The sequence below is a fragment of the Gasterosteus aculeatus genome, chromosome 14, assembly GCF_964276395.1.
Source record: "Gasterosteus aculeatus chromosome 14, fGasAcu3.hap1.1, whole genome shotgun sequence".
Classification (NCBI taxonomy): domain Eukaryota; kingdom Metazoa; phylum Chordata; class Actinopteri; order Perciformes; family Gasterosteidae; genus Gasterosteus; species Gasterosteus aculeatus.
The window spans coordinates 6218870-6236319 of NC_135702.1; the positions used below are offsets into that span (position 1 = coordinate 6218870).

Consider the following 17450-nt stretch of genomic DNA (forward strand, 5'->3'; position numbering starts at 1 on the left):
TCTATTTAGGTCCCTCGACCTCATGGGCTGATTTATTGTCCTTTGATCCTTTTGTCCATCAGAGGGACGGAACATTTTTGGCTTAATGCAACTGGACCCTCACTAATGACAGTGAATAGCCCCATTGGCTACATGACAGCAGCTGAGAACAATACTTTATGTTGACATCACTTGCTATGGGAATCTATTTCGGGTTTCTTCCTTTTATAGTGTTCAGTTTTAAATTGCTATCTCGCTCCCCAGACAAAGCACATATAAAAGCTTCAGTGGAGGTGGTGGCCCTCTGTGCTTGGGGATCCCTTCCAATCCCTTCAGACTCTTGCTTGTTTTTCAGTACAAGTACAAGCTCACCTCTTTATCCCCGAGCATGGCACCAAAGAAGATTGAACCGAAGAAACCCGAGCCCAAAAAGCCAGAGCCCAAGAAAGATGCGGCTCCCGCCGCTAAGCCAGCTCCGACTCTTCAGCCGCTGCCTGAGCCGCCTAAGGAGCCCGCCTTCGATCCCAAGAGCATCACTCTTGAGTACACCGCCGACCAGATAGAGGAGTTCAAGGAGGCTTTCACCTTGTTCGACCGCACACCGACTGGAGAAATGAAGATCACGTACAGCCAGTGCGGGGACGTGATGCGAGCTCTGGGCCAGAACCCCACCAACGCAGATGTGCTCAAAGTGCTGGGCAAACCGGGGCCGGAGGACATGAGCTCCAAAATGGTGGATTTTGAGACCTTCCTGCCAATGCTGCAACACATCTCCCGTGCAAAAAATCAAGGCACCTTTGAGGATTTTGTGGAGGGGCTCAGGGTTTTTGACAAAGAAGGCAATGGCACCATCATGGGAGCAGAGCTGCGTCACGTGCTGGCCACGCTGGGAGAGAGGATGACAGAGGATGAGGTGGACCGACTGATGTCCGGACAGGAGGACGCCAACGGGTGCATCAACTACGCCTCCTTTGTAAAGCATATTCTGTCTGTATGAAAGTGACATTTAGCTGTGGAGACTTGGCCTCTGTTACCGCTACTCTCTGGATGCTTGTTAAATATTTGTCCGCGGAGAGGTGAGAATGTCTCTTCATTAGTGTCGTTATTTTCCGGACGCGGCAATCAATGTTTGGTGAAATAATGTCGGCTGCGAGACCTGTGATTAGTTATTTTTAATACACACTGACTTATAAGGAAATGCCAATGAGATAAAATGAACATTCAAAACCAAAACTCAATTAATAAAGAAAATATAATTATAAACTGCCTCACAAATGTCCCTTTATTCTATTCAACATTTACATTTGAAGTGGAAATGATGATTCACGCAGGATGGCTGATAAAAGTGCTCATTATGTGTCAGTTGAACTTTTCCTATCAACTGCCTTAATGTGATTAGGGAAAACTATTGCTGGGAGACAAAAAAACAAATAGGATTTAGCCCCATCTGAAAATAGAACAGATTTGATTCTATTCTACTTTAAACAAAGAGCCTTTGAATGTGCATGCTCGTCACAGTGCTCGAGGGGCAGCTGCTGTGGATCAAGATATACTCCCACATGCTGGACACACACATGCACGCACGCACACACATGTACGCACTCATGCACGCACACGCTCCCCCTGATCCACTTCTTTTGACAACAACAAGACAGGTGCTCCAAAGACGGGACCTCAGTTCTGTTAGAGCGGCTGGCAGAACCGTTTCTGTTTGCTTTTTAAACCTACAACTTTAAACTATTATCATTATATTCACTGAACAGTACAGAATTATGTATAAGTTGCATTTGGGTAAATTCTGATCCTTATTAGATCCTCAATATTCAGCTGAGAGTTCATGTGATGGGGAGAGCTGCTGAAGTCCAGCCACACGGACCAGTGAACTGAAAGTGTTTGAAGGCTTAAAAAGAGCACAGCGCTTTTATTCACAGTGCAGTTGGCGGCACGGGAAGCCCACATCACAGGAAATATCTTATTCAATGCCAAAAGAAAAACAACAAAACCTTAGCAAAATTGTGCATGTAGCTGTGGAAATTTGCAATGATTTTGAAAGCAACCGGGGAACAGCACATGCCTCCAGACAAGGCGCCACAGGTGCGGCTGCTTACGAAAACACCACACAAAAGTGGTGAAATCAGCTGGTGAGTCTGAGGAGGGGGGCAGCGTGTACAACCGCACCATCAAAAGTGATTAACGGGGAAAGAGAATGGTTTAAACAGACGTCAAGCTCTCGCTGTTACGATAATTATGGGGTGACCTTGAGCGGCGTAGTTCGTCGTAATTAAATACCGATAAAAACAACCTCATGTCTGCATTTGCCATTGGCACACGGTCCCTTCCTACACATGACAGCTGGTAGCACGTTATAAAGTATTAAAGGCATCTTTAACCAAGTTCACCTGGTAGAACTACATTGATGACTTATTTTATTTATCAGACATATTAAGATGTCAAATTCACATTTGTTGGTTTATTAAAAAAAATTGAGAATTTTGTGAACTTTTGTACCCTAACTATTGTACTTGCATACTGTTTAATATAAACAGGAGTATCTGAATTGATAACTATTGCAGTTGACAATATGCATGTAAAGCCAGAGGGTGAGAAAAAAAGGAACTTCAATTATTAGCTCGTAAAACAAATTAATTTAGCAAGAAGAACATTTTCCCTATGAGGAATTATTTTTGGCCCAATTTAATTTATTGGATTAATTTGGTTCATCAATTCGGAGCAATGAATCATTACATTTCCAATTTAAACACATTTTTTACAGAAGGATTCACTTGTAAACAGTGTTCTTTGTTCACGTTCACGTTTGTTTAAGTTTACCTGTTCTGATGCAGAGTCAGTCCGCATTATCAGGGGTCTCACTGAAGATACAAAGAAAAAGATATAATCCAGCTAAAAAAATGAACAATGATGAATAAATCACAATTTGCAAATCAAACAACAAACTTTATTTGTGTGATAAAAACAGCTATCCACCTCTTTGTCTTCTACTGACCTTGTTTTAAAGCTCAAAGACAAACATTGAGACATACTGTTAATAAAACCAGCCTGAACTACAAACATCCACACCTTCACTATTGCCAGAGCACTAAAGTACTCGTGATGAGTCTATTTGATCATTTTCTACAGCATAATCCATAATACACGTTTGCTGGGTAATGCTGTGTTAGCCTGCATGTACATCTAATCTAATTTCTTATGATACTGTATGATGGGTGGACAGGTTTCAGAAGGTTTTTGTAAGATGATGGCGTATTTGAACGCTAGCAGTTGAATTGAACAATATAAGCATTTTGCAGTGGACTAACTACCTGCTTGCTATGAATCAGTCTCTATTTTAATGCACTTAGAAGCGGTTACTTTTTTTCATATTCACTTAATTTTTTTGCAGATTTTAAGAAAGTTCTGTTGCAATTAAGCAGTTCCACCAGTCACAATATTCCCAGACTGATTCCTGTGGGTTGGCATGCAACCAGCGTGCGTCTGAATGGGAAAACACGGCGCCACTTTCTAGCAAACTGGCTCCTCTCCTTAGCCTGCAGCGATGCTCGGTGCTGTCAGCTCAGCCCGGAACTGTGCAGACCCACCGGGGCCAACCTGCTTGCAGTGATTCCCACCAGCAGCACACGGGAGTGTCAAGTTGTAATTACTTCGCCACTGGGCTGAACCTGGCTCGACAAACAGGTAAAAATAACAAAATACCAGGGCTAACAAAATGATTTAGAGGGTACGCGGTAGTAGTAATACATGTGCAGAATGCGAGGTATTACGTTTACATGAAACGTCCCTCCTCTTTGGACTGAAGGGAAGCAGTTGTCAATAGCTGATACGGACAAATTAAACTTTGCTAATTTGTTATATGTTTATATATATATAATAATATAATATATATATATATATATTAAGTTCATACAGTTGATTTTAGGTTAGAATACAATTTCAGGAGGGACAGTAAAGATTTTATTAACATCATATTTAATATAAACTACTTTTTCCAACAAATTGACAATCAAGACTATCTGACAGCACTTTAAAACTGTTGAAACTATTTTGGACGGAATAAAAAGATGCAGTTCAAATGGCAGAAGTGGCACTTACTCTACGCAGCTGTCAAGTACATGCAAAGGAGGACCTAAGTGCACTGGGCAGCTAGCTCCATATACCGCGGTTAAGAGCCAGCCACTAATTTAGACCCATCGTGATTAATCAGCAGCTGTTAAAGCTTTAATGTCCTTCGTCAAATATGTGTGGCTCCTGGCTGAGGGGGAACCACAGCTTGGGCAGAAGTTTTTATTTTGGTTGTGAGAGCATTTTCAGTGCTGAACACGTTAAATGCTTTGTGTCAGAGAGGTGTCGCCACTACTGTGGTTTCCCTTGCTCCATCCTCTCAGCTCTGTTGTTTTAGATCGTGTTGTATTAAAATGTCAGACGTGCCAGCTGCTCTCTGCGTGGCTCTGGCAGCACAGGTGGCAGCATAAACCACGATAATGCAGAAATATCAAACAGTAGTATTTTGACCCTCCCAAGTGCCAATTCCTCACATTTTTTACCAGAAACAACCGGCCGTGTTCTGTGCCAAACAGTTATTTGTGCAGCAATCTCTGTATCTTATTTTGCATGTTTAAAACATATAATGACCACTGGGTTCTTACCTCTCAGCAAAAAGTAAAAAAAAACACTGTTTAGTTCAGCAGTTACAAATTACCATGAGAATAATGACAAAGATGAATGTCAACCTTGATTATAAAACAAGCGGGAGTCATTAAAGGTGTGCCAAGGTCAAGATCAGCCCATCATTCACAGAGCGCAACAAATTCACCGCTCTGTATTAAGAATAGACAAACTCATTTAATATCCAAACGAGTTTTATCGTATTTTAAATTCCAAAAGCAGGTTACATTTATGGATATGGCCTTTATGAAAATAAATCTCTTCGTATATGATGAAGTGATGGAGTCATATCCAACCGATTACCTCCAAGCCCTATCAACCCTTTAACAGCTTCCAATAAATGATGAAACGGCAAACTCCGATCAGTGGGCCAGAATCACTTCATGTAGACACTTCATACCGTCCACACAGTGATTATTTCATTTTTCTTCACGGACTTCCAGGTCACACGCGATTTACCGTCTTCTCTAACAGCAATTAATAAAAAATAGTTTAGACTGATATTCATGTCTTCACTTGCAAGACAAAGCGGTTAGGAATAAATGAAGTGAATTGTTTTTTGGATGTGAACACCATCAACTAATTCCCTCGAGAGGGTCTCTTGAGATAGCTTTCAAAAACACCCGCCCTGCCCCCTACCACACTGCAGAACTCCTAAACGCTGCGCGCCGTCACCATGGAAATAAGCAGCCTTTTGAATCGTAGATACTCTCATTGTGATGCCCAACGCCGCCAAGCTTGTTAGCACTAATGACATTGGAGTGCATGTGTCCTGTTGACTGATGACAGTTAAGTAATCACGCTGATGATATGTAATGCACTACTTCTTTGGTTAAGGCTGATTTTGTCCATGAATTAAAGTGATATTCTCTTTTGAAGCTTTTGGGCTCTTAAAACCATTAATCAAACACCTGGTGCACTGTGGCAATCTTCCCATTTTTAAATCATATCATGCAGAATATAAGTGGTGTGTCAGTTATAGAGAGGGAATGATATATGTGATCCATTCACAAAAATATAATATATTATTTTTGATGGTACCACTAGTCAAAACATTCACCGTGTTAACAATCTGAAAATCTGAAAAACAACGCAAACTACACAAACTTGGAAGTTGTTTTGTGTTGACATGGTGTTTCTTTTGTGTTCTCGCTGATAACAAACACATTATTTGAATGATTGCAACACTGACGATTCACAGTTGATGCACTCTGGTGCTCTGATAAGCCTTTTGTCCTTTAGAGCATACAGGCCTCTGTATAATAAATGGCTCTCCTCGCCGTTGCTTTCATTACCACCCATTCAACACGGTGTCCAGTGGTCAATACTCCTTCACCTTGTTGCAGTACAGATGCCAGATTACAAGCCGCTCCAAGGGCAACAGTGACAAAGTGTCTCAACTCACTGGCCTGGTGGGGTCATGTGACATGTATTTTAATTGGTAAAAGTTTGAAACATCTGTCTAGCAATATGCTAAGTAAAGATATATACGAGGAATGTCAACTTTCTCCGTCCTTTTTGGCCCAACTGGTTTGCTCACAGCTGCTGCTCCACGCTGCTATCACACGGCGGTTACAGCTGATAATGGCGTCCCAGCTGACAGGCCCGTTGTGTGCGCGCCGCTGTCCAACGGATTCCCCCTCAGATAAACATTGTTCGCTCTGGCAGTATTTTCGCTGTAATTTGCTCTGTTAGCGCTGCTACCACCATTAGCCGCGAGATGCAAACCATGCTGAGAGCGATTGAGAGGCAAAGGAAATGCTTCCAATTTTGGATTTTACTCCAAGCAACATCTTGGATATGATATTTTGTGTGATTCTTCTGTATACGGTTGGATGAACCCATTAGGGTTCTGTTTGCCAACTGGGTGATCATGGAAGGATCCTCTAAGAGTGCTGTGGACCTCCTTTTGGGTTCATAGAATTACACTGCAAATTATGACATTGTTTTAGGATTGTACAATATTCTCTGAAAATGGGATACACCGCCCTTAGTGTAAAATGTTTCATTCTTTAAAAGAACTCCCAGGCTAAAAACATACTGCACAAATGTAATGTTTTACAAACTCCTTTTTACAGAATCCATTTTTTACTAGGTCCCGCCCCCTGAATTATGACTGGCCAATCAGTCAGTGAATTCTGGATGGATTTCCCAGGTGTTTTCTCAAAAAAATCCTATTCCATATATACATTAAGCCCTAAAACACACGTACCACTAAATTCGTTTTTCAGCTTTTAAAAAAATCCTTCTTTTGACTTTTAACATTCTGGCTGGCCTATAAATAAAAATAATTTCTAGTGGGGACAACGTTTTTCTACCAGTTACATGCCTGCCTTTAGGGAAGGTGAGCCCTTACCGGGGCCCTCGGAGACGTCCCCTTCCTCATCCTCACCAACACAAGGCTGTTCCCTTTCCGTAGTCTGTCCTCCCCGATGAGTCGTCGTGGCGCAGGGGTTAGAGAAGGTGTGCTGGGAAGCACAAGATTGGTGGTTTGATTCCAGGCTGCCCCATGTTCCATGTCGAAGTGTCCCTGAGCAAGACACCTAACCCCTAATTGCTCCCCAGGCAAAAATGTGAAAAAGCCTTGGGTTTGAAGTGTAATGTAAGTTGCTTTGGATAAAAGCGTCTGCTAAATGACCTGTAATGTAATAATGTCATGCTGGAAATCAGCAACTCTCATCAGGAGAAAAGCGGCATAACATGCAATCTACTGGTACAGAAAATGATAATATTATTATCCACACACAAAGTTTAAAAGAGAAGTCTCTGTTTGTTAGCGAACGTTTGCTTAGACGATCCTGTGAACAATGCATATAAACCTCTGCGGAGAACATCATGTATGTTAAGTGGATGTAAACTGATTCTAGATCGGATAGAAATGTTAATAGGCAATATCAATATCAATTCTCATGTCTGTGTTGAAGCTGCATAAAAAAGAACTCTCAGCTAAAAAAAACGTTCCAGTCTGCAAAGTAGAACGTATACACATAAAATTATTAAAATATCACACAACCAGGGAAACACACTGAAGCCTTATGTCCTTAACATCCATGTCAATCACAGGGAATTAAGACATTTGGCTGCACGTCATACTGATATCTTGCAGTTAGAGAGGGAAGCAGTTCATGTAAATGTGTGTCCTGAGGTCTAATCCGAATTGAACGTTCTAGACAGTGTTTTCCCTATTTTTTTGCCGTAACTGAGAAACCATTGTAGGGATTACAGAAACAGCCCGTGGCCAAAACATCTAAGTAGCACTAAGAGGAAACACTTTTTTTACATTTCTCATTAAATGCTGCAAATTGACTTAGCTTCAAACCTGCTTTAAGGTTGCATCGCTGGAACTGACTTTACTGATACTTTTCTTTTTTCTTTGCTTCGTCTCACAGGCAAAGATTCGTTGCCCCGTATTCCTGACCCCGAAACCGCTACCTGTGTCAGACAATTTAACAAACTGAAGCAAATGAAGAAGAAACAAGGACATTCTTTGAGAAAAATAATAGTTTTAAAAAATAGTTTTTGGGTTAGGCTTTATCTCTCCAAATAGGATGCATATTTATGGAATTACTTTGATCAGTTTGCTTTTTGGAAAAATGGATGCAATTTCAGGCATTGTGGTCTCCATGTATGAGGAGACCACAATGAAAAGAAAGAATGATTGTTGATTTTGTGACGATGTGATTTAGCTGAGAATTGAACATATTCACTGCTGAAAGACAGTCAAGGTGGATTAAGTGTGTATTTCATGTACAAGACCTAAGGACTCTGTAATGGGTTTGCGTCAATGCATAGTGAAGTGAGTTGCAATAGAAGGTGGTCTTTTTTTACAGAAGATACCCATGATGTTCTGTTTTCCAAAACGACTGGTCTTCATCTTTAAGAATCTGCAGACCAACTAATTGTTGTCCAAATAGTCCAGTTTACTTGACGCGCCTCCACTTAAAACACATGGTGCTCGCTCGCTACGAACAAAGACCTTGATGCATTCAAACTTACCATTTAGCAGTTGGATTGACAAATCTATGTCTTTACCATTATATTTCACCAGTGCATTTGTTTCTTTGCCAAAAAATGGCAGATTTTCCTTGCTTACAGTTCTCCAGTTAGTTGGGCCTGCTGGGAATTTCAAGTCAGCCTAACTTGACTAAGATGCCTGCTGACCTCCCTGAGGCTCAGTGTGACCCTTTGTCATTCTCTTTGTTTGCTTACACAACTTTATGGAGACCTTGTAGAGCACTGTGTGGCCTGGCATTCCCCATGTATCAGCCTGTATGAAGAGTCATATGAAAATCCATCAATATTAATGTGTATATTGCTCTTTCAGTCCTTTTGTAGTCTATTTCAATCAGAAGACACAGAATTAAAGAATCATTTATTAAACATCTATAAATATGAAATATGAATATAAAAATTGTGCCTTTTGAGACATGACTTCATCCTGCCGGGGGATAATCCAGCGGTAGGGATGCTGAGGTCGGAAAGGGCGTTTCCCCCCTTGGAGTCCACACACTGTTGGTGGCGGTGAAGAAAGCTGCTGCAACACTATCGGGAGTCTGACTTTGCTGCTGATTGGAGGTTTCTGGGGTGAAGGAGGGTCGCAGCAGAGAGGAGAAGAGTTTTTTAAAGTTAGATGGCAATGATGCAATAGTTCTAGTTAAGTAGTAGAGGACATTGAGCAATTCCCACTGATAGTTATGATGATTGCATTACAGGTTTCATATTAGGCAATAAATAAACTTCATATTTCCTGTATGTATCTCCATTTGCTACAGAATGGCAATAGAAACATGATTAGTTACATCAGATTCATATTCCTACCTACCTTTTGAAAGGAGATATTAATATGAATATGCACATGTTTTTTTCTTTTATTCTGAGTGATAGGGTTCATGCCTAACAGGTTAATTAGAATTGTACCGATTAACTCCCATTTTAGGCCTCACACAATTTAGAATCAAAGTTTGATTTATTGGGACATTTGTTTGCAATTAGGACCCACAGATACACTGGTGCTGGCTGAGGTTTCAGCCTTAGCATCACTATTGAAGTCCATTTGTCGTCCGCTCCCCACTGTGATCAAAATGCCTCAAAGAAAAAGGCCCATGTGCAAAACTTGGTCTTACTTTACTGTTTTCACATTTTCTGGAACAATAAAAGGAGATTGCATTCAACACGCGCGTTATTAATGCTGTGTCCCATTCTGAGCAAGTGTGTGTTTGTAATGACACCATTATGTGCTTTGGCTTTGCCTCATTATCTTGACGTTATTTGAAGATTGCATACTGTAAATCCTCTCTCCACTGACTGGTTTTCAAAGCAAACACATTCAAGCATCTCATTTGAAATGTCACATGGAAGTACGTCTCTGCGGCGCATTTCTACAAAATAAACTTCCTCCTTGCTTCTTCATTACAGTGGTAGGATTTATACTAACTTTAAACTTTAAAACCACACAATGAGATGTGGGAACATGAATTCTCTGTGACTTCTCTGTAGGTCAGAGTGTGTACTCCATCTTCTGAAAAGGCCAACGTATTATCAAAGGGTCACTTTATTTCAAATGTCAAGTGCAAAAATAAGTGACGCTGACATGGCCAGTGAGATCGCATCTCCTCAAAACCCAAGTGAAATTGTGGATAATGGAGTCTCATGTCCTTTCACTCAGCGTGAGGAGCTCTATTGCACAATCCACATAGCAGTGTCGTTACTTTAATGGTTTAGTGGTGTGACAGCATGTTATTTTCAGTCTTTATGACAGTTCTGGGTGGGGACCTTGTAGTAGAAAATAACAGGCCATAGATTATAGCTAGGGTGACGTCTGCTGTACTATTTCTGAATGGACATGGACAAATAAGGGCAATGAGGTGAGTTCCAGTTATCTCCATAGAAATGTATTAAGTATTCAACTAAATGCAGAGGTAACAAGTAACAAAGTACAAGTAGAAATTTTGGGTATCTATACTTTACTGGAGTTTTTATTTTTTTCAAATCACACTTTTGACGCTCTTAACAACCTAGGCCCATGCCCCATGCCCCAGGTCCCGTGCCCCAGGTCCATCGCCTCATGCCTCATGCCCCATACCCTAGGCCCCAGGTCCCACGGCCCATTCCCCATGCCCCATTAGGCTTTTTTGCTGAGGGTTAGATAACAATCTCACACGAGTAAAGCATTTTTTTTTTTGCAGCCACCAGGAGACTCACTTCACTAGCCAGGAAAATGGTCCTACAACTAACTGGCAGTAAATTCACAAAAAGTTTTACCGGTTTAACTGCTGACTGAGCAAACACAATTATAGGGGGTAGATAATTGTGCTAAGGGATCAAACAACAGAAACAGTGCTGATAGAGCTAGCAGAAGGTACCTAAGGAAGGTCTTAATTCTCCATCAGGTAGACAATACTGAAATATATATTTACGGAATATATTTTTGAAATGCTGTGACCATTTCCCAAACTGTAATACAGCTTAGATGCATCACGTGGATGTCTGCATATTTCCTCCCAGGAGAAGTTCTGCTGGGGAGAGAGCTGATTCTCACCCTAACACACCCCACTGATGTGTAATCTTTGATCATGTATTCCCCCTAATGCCAAACCATTAGAGCTCAGTGAGTGCACTGGATGGCTTCTGCCAATAACCTAAAACTCATCTTTCGCTCCCCACTGCACAACCATTAATGCGGCGTGCTGTTTACCCTAAATGCAGAGTTTTCATGCAAGCTACTCCATGTTGTTGAACATTTCAAGAGCAATGCACTAAGCTACATCTGCAAGGTCCCCTGCAATGTATGGAAGGATCCCTGCAAGATTCATGAGTGCTGTATAATATACCTAGGATTATGGAATAATGTGCTGATTATGTACAATTTATATTAAAAAAGATTATAATAAACACAAGTGTTTGAAAACAAGAAACTCCTTTGGTAAAATATATTCTGCATGAAATGCATTAATTACTTTTTAGAAAAAAATTGAAATCTCCTCGCCTGCAGGCACAACTGTCCATTACCTGGATCCTAGTCTCTCATTGCCAGCTAAATCTGTACACGTGCAAGGCAGACAAGATGTGTCTGACCCTCTCAATTTGGCTGTGGATAACATTACTTTTTGTCACTGCCCGTCAATTACAGAATGTCCCAATCGACTGCGTTGTGGCTCACGCTGTCCTTGGCATACGGGAAAGAATAACCATTAAAAGCTCCTTTTTTTGCAACATGTTATTTTTGTAGCCTTGACCACATCCCTGCAGGCTATTTGGGAATTTCACTAACCAGCTTGAGCCGTGAGACCTGTCTATGCGTCATCGAACAAAAACCTGGCAAGGCGGGTAACAAGAACCGTCGGACAGATATTTTGTAAACAAACATGTCACAAACTCTGATTTAACTTTTGGGTCAACGACCATGACATCCATTGACGAAAACAAAAAAAAAATGCTGCAATGCAGGTTTGAGAATGCATAGAAGAAAAATCGCCTCTAGATTCCCACTGGCTTTACCTTTTCACATCAACGATCAATATTGTCTATCTAGTGAGAGCTTTTGATATATGAGGAGTCAATGCAGTCTCCTCCTACACACACAAACACACACACACACACACTAACCGAGGTTCATGCTCTTTTATCAAAACAAAACCTCATCGCTCATTAAAACCAACCTTTCCAAAAGCTTGTTTTAAGCAGCTGCAGTGAAAGTAAGACGAGCTAATGGAAACAGTATCTTATTGAAGTCGGGAAGGAAATCCAAGGTGATTCAAATTTGACACTAACAATTGTATTTACTATCATTTCTCCATCACCGCACTGAGGTGAATGGCTCTACATTGAGGGCTGGACACAATGTCCCTAACCCTGTCTGCTTTTATCGTTTAGGAGGTCAGTAGCTGATTTAATAAAAAACAAACAACATTTGATTGATTTTAAATATTGTTCTTGTAGACGGGTATTGACCAAAGACACTCTTAAGTGAGAAAACATGCGCACTATTAAATGATACAAAGAGGCTTCATTTCGTGTCGCGCTATCCTCAGTCAATAAATAAACATTGTTCATCAAACACAGCTGACTGTAAATAAGCAAATAAACAACATTTGAAAGATGGTTTTATAGCCGAATTTTTTACACTTTTCACACATTCCAAACATTTAATCAGATATAACAAGTTCATATTGAGGTATGTAAAATAAGTGAGGAAATGATTGGCTCTGAGAAGCGACAACCTCGACTGAAACAAAGCATACACAATGTAAAAGACAAGCAATAACTGCAGATGCAAATTACACAGTCAAATATACTACGAAGAAACACTTTGCTCTCGTCGCCCCCGCATGCATCACAGGTGTGGAGGTGGACGGCAGCACTGAAAAGCACAATAAAGCCTCCAGTGGCATACAGGAGCCAGGCTTAAATGCTTCAGTAAATTTACACTCAATACTTCAATAGCCAGGGAAGAAGAAATTTTCTATAATATAACCGAATGAGCTTCTCACTATTGCCAATCATATATGTGATTTATTTGAAGCCCCCCAGCTTCTTGGTCGTGGACTGGTCCTTAGTGCATGGTTGGATTATTTGCTGGAATTAGCTTGGGATGTGTTGCCACAGGTCGTTTGCTCATCCGTGCATTAAAATTGCATAACATTCATCAACAGTATTTCAGATGCCATTTTAGCGCTGGTTTTGCACGAGATACTCTGCAGACTTTTGATTTTTTTTTTATCACTTTTTGTCTGTTTTCAGACCAAATAACAAGAAAAAGCATGGCAGCATAGTATCCCACTAAACGTGGTCTCATGCATCACAAACATGATAGTATTATACAAAAAAAGACATGTTTCACCATGCAAATCCTTTTTTTCCATCATTCTGTAATGATTAAGGAGAGTGTATCATCAGTGCCAACCGATTCAGAGTAATTGGCATTTGTCTTGAGCATAACGATTGTTAGAACAGTGGGCTTATCTTTGGTCCCATGGGATTTTGTGGAGTGTTTCTTTTCCGGGATGGGCGTTGGGGTTAGTGTGTGTTCTTTGGTTCATGTTAGCCCCTAAGACATTCCATGTCTCGATATTTTGTTTTGTGTGGCCACGGGTACAATGCAGGACGAACCTCACTGGGCTCCATTGATGAAATGGAATGTGGAAACACATGCACACACACAAACTAAAATAATAATAATAACTAAAAAAAATCGGCCATTTGCTTGTTCTCTATGCAGGGTCCGTTTGAATATGCACCCTATTTGCTGTTGAGAGACATACGTATCTAACTGCCTCCCTATTAATCTGACATTACACGTTGGCACTCTGTGGCATTTTCACAAAACCCTTGCTTCAGTAAGAAAACACGATGGTCCCCAAATGAAAGCATGTTAAAAAGGTCATACATCCAGATAAATGCCAACAATGCCAGAGTTTTTTTTTTCCTTATATAAACACTCAACCGAGACAGAAGCTTGGTGCACATGGAGAAACCCCTGCACAGGCTTGATGAAATCAGAGCCTGCCCTTTAATTAAATAGTGCAGGATTGATTGTTTTGGGCCACAGATGAATGGAACTGTAGATGAGACGCTTCATTATGACGTAGCAGGGTGTCCAATATGATTAGATGGCTTTGAGAGGGTAATTAAAAGTAGAAATCTACCCACAAAGTTCAAAACCTTTGTTAAAAAATGCTGTTTACTGTGTGTTTTTCTTAGAATATGTGTCAACCACTATCAGTTTCCAAGTAGATATGTTCCAGATTTGACTGGGTCGGAGTGGGGAATGATGCAGGGCTTTGTGTGTAGTTATGCTGTTGAGAGCAGGGGAGGCGCATTTGACTTCAACCACTAGCTGACAGCCTAACTTCCCGAGGATGTATTCAGGCTGACTTTTTCCAAGGTTATAGAGACATTTATCATTGCTGAGTTCTCGATAAACACAATAGAGGAGGAAGAAGAATGAGGGCGCTTATTTAAATCACAGAGCACTGCCTGAGCTTTACACTTAATAAACCGAGTGCTGTTTTACCGGGTAGACAATGCTGTCGTACGAAGCAATATTTGATTAATCTAAGTCCTCGAAAAGCGTTCAACTATCATTCATTACAGGGACTCACCAGTTATTTCCCATCGGGATTATTGTTTGGCGTGAATGATCTGTGTAAGAAAATCAACTAGACACGTATATCAATTCATTTATTTCAGATACCCGAGGTCTATTAGGCAGAGGGTGCAAGAGAACAGCGTGAACTGTTGAGTATTTACAATTCACCATACGTTCCTTATGAAATAGTGGGAGGGCTCGATGTAAACAAAAGGAAACACAAGGCTGTACCTCTGATCTGTGTAACTCGTGTTATGAGGCAAGACGAACTAAAGATACCGAGTGTGTTTTTAATGAATGTGCATCACACCCCTGCAGAAAACATAAATCCAATGCATATTAAAAAACATCAGGTTTTTGCCAAACATGTACAGCAGCCTCTTTTATAATTATGTACCCCGGTATGAGGTACGGGCCAAGTAAATGGAGCATGGGATGCAACATTTTAAGAATCAAAACCATGGTGCTGGTTAAAGCCAAGAATTAATTTGGATAAAGTCCTGTTGCTCTCCCTGAAATTTCAACATCCATAATGGTGGCTTTTTGTCAACATAATGAAGAAGTAAATGGTGTGGGGTAATAAATGACGTTGTTAAATGAAATGGAAAATGAAAGGTTGATGTAGTATGAGCCCGTTTGCGTTTTCATTGTGTTGTGCTGCCATGCTCGACTCCCACATCAGTTTCACACAAGCGGACTCCATGGTAACCTGAAGCAGAGTACTATAAGAGGAGGTTCTATCTTTGGTGACAATAACATAACCTTCCATTTATGAAAAATCTAGATACACCAAGGCAGAGTCCATTTGGTTTGTCCACTTGTTACACCACGAGGTTCTGTGTTAACACACAAAATGGATGCATTATATTATTCACAGGCACATACCACAGCAAATCATGTCATGATTCTTTCATTAATGTTAATTCCATCACTGGTTGCCAAACCATGATAACATCAATTGGAACTCTCCAGTGTCTTCTTCAGCATCGCAAGCTTCTGTCGAGCTATCATAAGGCCAACAGCTCTCCAGAGCCTCCGTAAAAAACGGCCCTCGAGCTGCAGAGGTACAGTACAATACAAAACGATCTTCATCCTACACTCTGCTGTGCAGCAGCTTGACTTTCTATGATTAATTGCTTTGCTGATCTCGTTGGTCTCTGTGATATTAGAAGAAAGTAATAAATGCTCTTGCCTCTAGGTAGTTCAGAGAGCCAGGCGGGCCCAATTGGTTACAAAAGGGGACGAGGAAGAATCCTCATCCTGGGAAGAGCTGCTGGGCCGTTTACAATGACAAGAATACCAAGGACCCCCAGCAGGTGCTTAGTCCAAGGTTTTCATCACCTATTTGTCAGGACACCTACAGTGTTAGGCAATGTATGTTTAATCCAAAGCTGTAATTTACATATGCTCCGGGTAGCTGTATGAAAACATCATTGTAATTAATCCAGTATGTTGAATAATCACTGAATTCAACAATCAACGAAAAACTACCGGTACATCAAAATCCCAAACGTGTCTTCCATTTCACTTGTCTTCAAGTCATTTGTCTTTAATCCAATGATCTAGTCTCTTGGCACCCCAGATTTAATGCACATATCAGAGGTGCTTTGGTCAGCAAAAGAGATTCCTCACTTTGACCGAATCAAATAAATGCCACGCTGTAATCTTCCACAGCTCTATCAAGTACGCTGTATGTGTGATAGGATTGATGAGTTACTGCTGCAAGATATAAACATGATGTAGCCTGAGCAGGAAAAAAACACACAACAGGTATCGATTTCCCTTTGTCGCAAATGGGCTTCAATTGAATAAGGACAATGAATTAAGTTTGAATTCTTGGCAGAAATGTGTTATTGTCAATAAATTATATAAATGGTAAACTATTTTCCATTGTGGAAGGAATAACTGTAATAGTTCTGTGTCATCTGCGTTGAACATTTTTAGCTCTGATTATATGTGAAATGTACTATATGTATTGAAAAGAAAACATGAAAAACATTAAAAAAATGTTTTCACTGGATTACAAATAATAAGACACTTAACAAAATGAAGGAATACAAACATATCTCATCTGTGGCGCCATGTGCGTTTGAAGGGTGTGTGAAATGGCCATCAGTCAGTCCCCTTCTGCTGCACTCTCTCTATGAATTCCTCTCCATCCCTGTATGAATTCTCCAGTGGCCCCGGATGCAAGTCCGTCCTTCCTGCTCTCCAACCTCTCGGCTCTCTCTAATGCCTTCCTCTCATGCTCTTCTCGCTCCAATGATCTCCTTTCCCGCCTCCCCCTTTCCTCTCAATTTCCTGGATCTACACCAGCCAGTCTGGCTTCCGCTGGTTCATAATTGGCGTGTCCTCCTCTTTGCAATCTGCCTGTCTTTTGCCCCGTACTTGGTGGTTGAGGAGAAAACGCTGCTGCGTCCTTGGGGGAGTCACACTGGGCCGGAGGATTAATGTGATGTTAAGGTCTAAGCGTATCGTCCATCATGCTGTACTACTTCGACGATTCAGCAGCAGTTCCCTCTTTGTTCTGTCGCCCATCCTTGTGGGTGGGTCCTTTTGCTTCCCACAATGGAATAAAATACATTCTGTCATATGAGGGTACTTCAAAATGTCTTGAGTTACAAAAACAATGTATTCGATTGGCTGTGTTGCACGGCGTGAGATGATTTCCAACTCAGGTAATTGGTTCTGGACCGCTGAATGA

At 40.9% G+C, this 17450-nt stretch overlaps 1 protein-coding gene across 1 annotated transcript; it reads left to right on the forward strand.

The window, feature by feature from the left end:
• The first annotated feature begins 239 nt into the window (after positions 1–239).
• On the forward strand, positions 240–1242 carry LOC120832362 (myosin light chain 4). The gene has a single exon (XM_040198595.2). It carries the CDS (start codon positions 368–370, stop codon positions 974–976), a length of 609 nt encoding a protein of 202 aa, XP_040054529.1. The 5' UTR covers positions 240–367; the 3' UTR covers positions 977–1242.
• The last annotated feature ends 16208 nt before the right edge of the window (positions 1243–17450 follow it).

Excerpts from the sequence above, each read along its gene's own strand:
- LOC120832362 (XM_040198595.2), top strand. The coding sequence starts at position 368 with ATGGCACCAAAGAAGATTGAACCGAAGAAACCCGAGCCCAAAAAGCCA.